Raw genomic sequence first — 6,121 nt, forward strand, 5'->3', positions numbered from 1 at the left:
GGGGAAAATTGGAGAGGGGACGTCGAGGTGGTGGAGGGAGATCATCGGTGCTTGTGGGTGGGCAAAAAGAACCCGGAAATGTCATTCATTAGATCAATCTATAAAATTATTAACACAGTATTAAGACATGCACTACAACTTAAATAACTTTTATTCATTTATTGACAATATGTATTGCTTAATATAAAGTAATTACCTGATGAAACCCCTTTTCCAAAGTAAGAGGAACACCAAGATCAGCAACACAAGCACTCAAAATCTGATCACCAAAAAAATAATTCGGGTACGTCTCTATGCATCGATCAAGATTCACGACCAAAGCCTCAACCAAGGGGTAACTCATCACAAACCCGGCACCACCAAAAGCCATCTCAAACGAGACGTCAAAACTCGACTTAACACATTCGGATACACCACCAATATAGACATATTTTGTGTGATCATACTTCCCTAAAAGCTCCACCAAATTATCCAAGAAAAATATGGTATCATCATCTCCCATGACGAACCATCTAACATCCTTATCTCTCTCCCTAAACGTCTCCAGGATCGTTCTCACGATCCTGATGATGTAAGGCTTCGCGTGTCTGGAGTACACCTCAAGTTTTGTGGTGTCCTCAGACACGCGGTATTGAGGGAGAAATCAGATGGCCATGGGAGCATATCTGCCGTGAGGTTTTTATCAAAAAAGATGTATCCACGCGTGATGTTTGGCCGCCACCATTCTCTTAAATACAACCTACGATCACGCCATGTCTTGATGGATCCCGCGATAGTAAATACCAGTTGGCTAATATTTGTAGTTGTAGATGGAGGTGGTGATGGTGTAGGTGAAGAAGCAGCCTTTTCCAATGTTTTCATGACTGGTAATATACGAACAGAAGATTGATAATTATGATACATTATAAAAATGTATAGAACAAAGGCTGAAATAACCAAAATCTTGTATACATTTGATCTTGTTGACACATCATTATTGTTTTGTGGGTTCATTTCAACAAAAGCTTTCTTCTTCCCTAGTACAATTGTTGATAATATATATTTGTTAATTAACTTGCTTGTTTTTGTACTTATGTTATCTTTACTTCTTTTAGGTTTTTTGGTTTAAGTTGTCTTCCTAGGCATCCAGAGAAGTTTGATACATCTTTAATACCATATAAACATATTTGTGGCTAAGATTTCTTCTTTAACTAGACGAATATGTTAAGATTTCGCAAATGTAACTAGTCTTCATTTTCATTATCTTACCTCTTTTTGTAATGGTATTAAATTACTATCTAACACGAACTGATACGTGTTATGCTTTTGAACTTAAAATTAATAAAATATATTGGCCTGCCAGGCTATCACTCGAAATTAATCTTAGTTGGATGTATAATCAGATAATTCAAGAACTATTATGTATGTTTATGTCGCGATGCTATACCTGGAGTAGACCAACGATTGTGTTTTATAGTATGAGAACCTTCAACATGTTTTGTTGAAATGACACAATAGTTCATCACAGTTTGGCAGTTAAAACAACTAATGGTTAAATCTTAAGCGAGATTTAGAGGCTCTGAACATTTAATTAGTTACGCTTCCCAGACCTCGCCACGGGTACTGCCCCCTTGGCCCATGTTAATTAATATATTGCCGAAGCTGAAAATCACATTAGTTTTAAACGGGAGTGTACTTCACACATTCTAACTCGTATCAAAGTTTGATCATGTTTCTCTTTGATCTTAAGTTAATCATGGTTATCTAAATGATTTGATGACTTAGAGATCACTAACAACTACAAACGTTAACATGCATGTAGCTAGATAAGATGTCAAATGCGAACATGTTCTAGGGGAATTATGGTTCGTGATATTGAAGTACTCATCTAAATGTTTGTCATATAGTGATCCATAAATCAAGTAAGATTTCGGGTTTCTAAATTAGGCCCACAAACACAAATCAAGGAGGTACCGTACAAGGGTGGACTTGTTCACACTTATTTGTTTACGTTCAATCGAATAAATGAACAAACATTAAAACTCAAACCAACTATAATTTTTTTTTTATTTTGTTCATTCGGTTGTTTAGTCATTGAAGAAAGTTTCTTCGTGAAAACAGGTTGAATAGCTTTTGACATTTTTCTTTTCATTGGCATTTGATATAAGGTTGTTAACGAGTCGACCTTATTTAAAATTTTTATTTTTGTTTGTATTTGATATTGAGAACGTAAAATTTAAATGTTTGCTTAGCTCTTTTAATGTTTGAATGATTCTTTTAGTCTTCGCTAACACGGTTTATTTAAAAAGAACAAGAAAAAAAAATTAGTTAAATAATAATAATAATAATAATAATAATAATAAATAAGGTTGAGTAAAAATTAAAGAAAAACTACAATAGATTGATTGAGTAAAGACAATTTTTTTTATTATAATAAACCAGTTAAAAATAAAAACGTAAATAAAAAGCACCGTTTTGAATTTTTTTTTAAAACGATTATTTTTTTAAATATATATTTTTTTACCAACACATGTTTGGGAAAATGACGGTATTTATTATTCAACCAGAAAAACCAAAGAAGTTGAATTAGTTATGAAAATGTTTGAAACGTTTTAACTTTAAAATCTTTTCACCGAGTATAGGCGTTTACGTGCCCTTGATCATATGTTTATAAGATGAAAGTGAACACAATTAATCAATTTTAGATAAGATACATTTCGTACATAAGGCATTTGATTACGTACCCTACCTCTTTAGACAAATGCGTACAAAGTAATTTTCTCTAACTCTACACTTTTAAAAGTGAACTAATTTGACATGAAAATGTTTCTTTGTAGATAAGTATAAAAATGTAATATTGATTGTGAAAGCAATGTTTTATGAATTTTATTTTCTAAGCTTGCTGAACTAATTAAACACAACAATTTATTACTGGAAGTTAATAAGAACATACAAATATACATGTTTTCTTATTTTTTTAGTTTTTTATTTTAATATATGGAACGAATATTTAGTTTGAGGCAAAGTGAAAATATTTCTTGTTTATTGTCAAATTTACACTAGTATCTAGAAAAACTAGTTAAATATGTTCACATTATTTATCTGCAACAAAATTTGCACCAAAAAAATTAGTGATAACTAAAATGTTAGCAAAACCTTAATTAAACTGAAAGGATTAGTTAAGATTAATCATTGTTTTGATGATAAATTAGCAACCTGATTATTATTATTATTATTATTATTATTATTATATAGTGATAAATTTTAAATATTGACTTTGATTTGATAATAAATTTAACACATATTAATAACAAAAGAATATTTTCAAACTGAAACCCAAGTCCAAATTATTCTGGGAACTACATTTTTTTATAACCAACACCTTCTTAGACCATACGTAGTCAAAACTTTTGACCGTTGAACATTTTAAGCCACATGGCGTCCAGTCAGCTTTGTAGAGATTTGCAAAAAGATAACGTGGTCAAAATATTGCAGTAACCATTACACCTTACACAATTGTTATTTCTTCAATATGTATAAAACTATAAACAAAAAACTTTGATAGGATAAACCTTTCCCCCCTTCGGCGTTCACAAACAAAACGCCAAGGGGTGCTGTGTTCCCCGGCGTTCTCATTCTCTGTTGAATATGATAATGTCAGTGTTGAAGGGGTGGCCTTGGAATAAATTAAGTTCATGATATTTTACAGTTATCCGGGTTGAAGCTTGTTATCCATGGTGGAAAAGAATTAAGAGGTAGACGACGATGAAGGACGAAGAGAGAAGTCGACGAAGATGGTATAGGACGAAGATGGTATAGGGGCGACGGCTAAGGTTTTTGATACCATATAAGAGAATAATGGAATTGCTTCTCTTCTCATTATCACTAACCAGTACAAAGTGTGATCTATTCTAACTTTAGATATAGGATTACAATATTTCAATATTACAAATAACTAATGATATATTTTCTACACAACGGTATCCTAGTTACAAATAGTAAACCTAAACAAAAGTGAGGTGTACACAAACTATATACATGTATTACACATTTTGTGTATGCTGTCTAAACTATTATGATCTCTGCCTTCTTGCAATCCCTTATCCGGATTTCTACCGTGTTCTTGCCAACAACATTCACTACATCACAACATACCCCTCTGTTTTCAACCTAAATGATGAAACAAAAGAACAAGTTTTAGTTTCATTGTATATATAATCACATTAATTTATAAATAATATTGTCACATTAATATGTTTATTAGGATAGTTGATCACGGGCTTACAAAGTTTAGCTTTGTCGCTGGATTGTATACTCGAATCTTTGAAATATAATCCGCAGAATGATTTGGAGAACAAGGCGGCACTTGACGTGGCTTGTAACGAACATAGGTCGTCATGATTTCATTTTTTGTGGTATTACTATTAGTGTTACTGTTATTGTTATCGAGTCTGGTTATGGAATGAAAGAAGAAAGCATGGGGAGTTTCACATGAATTATTGGTGACTAATCGCGTGTTAAACATATAATCCGGTGGTCTTCGTTTCAAACTCCATGGAGTAAACGTCTCGATAGGTCTTCTAAGAATGCTTCGTGGGATTGGATGCTCATAAATGTAAGCCGAGTAGCCCCAAGATATCGAAAATGCCCAATTTTTTGGCTTGTGGTAGCAAACGGTTTGTTGGAGAAGGCGTGACTGGTCTACTTTAGCCGCGGTCATGAGATGTCTGACGGACTTATGTCAGTCCATGGTGGGGAATATTGGAGTGACAATGTCAAGGTGGTGGAGAGAGATCAACAGCGCTTGTGGGTGCCGATAAGTACCCGGAAATGTCATCCACTAGATCAATCTGTAAACCATCATGACATATATCAGGACTTGACATAAGGTATGCAATTATGCATTAGCATAGCATATAAGATGAATATATACATATATATATACCTGATGAAACCCCTTTTCGGGCGTAAGCGAAACACCAAGATCAGCAATGCAAGCACTCAAAATCTGATCGCTAACGAAATAAAACGGATAAGTCCCTATGCAACGATCAAGATTCGTGACCAAAGCCTCGGCTAACGGGTAACTAAACGCAAACCCCGCACCACCAAAGGCCATCTCATAGGAAAAGTCGAAATTCGACTTAACACATTCGGATATCCCACCAATATAGAAATATTTGGTGTGATCATACCTCCCTAAAAGCTCCACCAAATTATCCAAGAAAAAAATGGTGTCATCATCTCCCATAACATACCATCTAACATCCTTATCTCCCTCCATGAACGTTTCCAGGACCGTTCTCACGATCCTGATAACGTCAGGCCTTACGTGTCTGGAGTACACCTTAAATTTTGTGGTGTTCTCAGACACGCGGTATGGAGGGAGATTAAAATAAGGCCATGGGAGAATATCCGCGGTGGGTTCTTTATCAAAGAATATGTATCCACGCGTGATGTTTGGCCGCCACCATTCACTGAAATACGACTTGCGGTCATGCCATGCCTTGAAGGATCCTGAGACACCGAATACCAGGTGGCTAGCATTTGTAGGCGGAGATAGATGCGCTAACGATGATGGCGAAGGTGATGGTGATGGTGAAGAAGAAACAAAAGCGGCTTTATTCAATGTTTTGTTGTCTGGTAAGTTGCTGATGGAGGATTCAGAATTATGATACACGGTTAAAATGTGTAGAATGAAGGCTGTTGCGGCTAAAATCTTGCATAGGTTTAATTTTGTTGGGAAAATGTTATTATGCTTTTGTGGGTTCATTTCATCAAAGGGTTGGTTTCTTGAATCTTGTTGCAATCTGTGGTTGATTATATTCGATTAACTTATTTGTTTTTGTACACAAGTTTTTTACTTTTTATAGATTCTTTGGGTTTATAGGTTTAAGTTGTATTCCTGTTCTTCCAGGAAAGCTTTTATTTACCTTTCGTCTAGGGATGTCAAATATCTTAATTACAACAAATTTTGAGGCTTACATTTCTTCCTCCAGCCAGAACAGTTAAGGATTAAAAATTATTCATATACAAGAACTAAAAATAAATTCAAGATTTCACAGCGAGAAAATATTACTGGATTTGATTGATTGACAACGGGAAGATATGCTGTATTTGGTTACAATGAAGTACAAAATGT

General features: G+C 34.3%; 2 protein-coding genes and 1 pseudogene across 2 annotated transcripts; all 3 read right to left on the reverse strand.

Moving 5' to 3' along the window:
* Positions 1-41: 41 nt before the first annotated feature.
* Positions 42-502, reverse strand: LOC143533183 (uncharacterized). Its single transcript, XM_077028038.1, has 2 exons — positions 197-502; positions 42-98 (listed from the first exon to the last, which is right to left on the reverse strand). Exons 1-2 carry the CDS (start codon positions 500-502, stop codon positions 42-44), a joined length of 363 nt encoding a protein of 120 aa, XP_076884153.1.
* A 3,750-nt stretch (positions 503-4,252) lies between these two features.
* LOC143533184 (uncharacterized) lies at positions 4,253-4,865 on the reverse strand (annotated as a pseudogene).
* On the reverse strand, positions 4,705-5,874 carry LOC143533193 (uncharacterized). Its single transcript, XM_077028047.1, has one exon. It carries the CDS (start codon positions 5,750-5,752, stop codon positions 4,877-4,879), a length of 876 nt encoding a protein of 291 aa, XP_076884162.1. The 5' UTR covers positions 5,753-5,874; the 3' UTR covers positions 4,705-4,876.
* Positions 5,875-6,121: the final 247 nt, after the last annotated feature.

The sequence above is a fragment of the Bidens hawaiensis genome, unplaced genomic scaffold (genome assembly GCF_021521415.1).
Source record: "Bidens hawaiensis isolate Kalapana, Puna unplaced genomic scaffold, B.hawaiensis_p1.1 tig00009623_1, whole genome shotgun sequence".
Lineage (NCBI taxonomy): Eukaryota > Viridiplantae > Streptophyta > Magnoliopsida > Asterales > Asteraceae > Bidens > Bidens hawaiensis.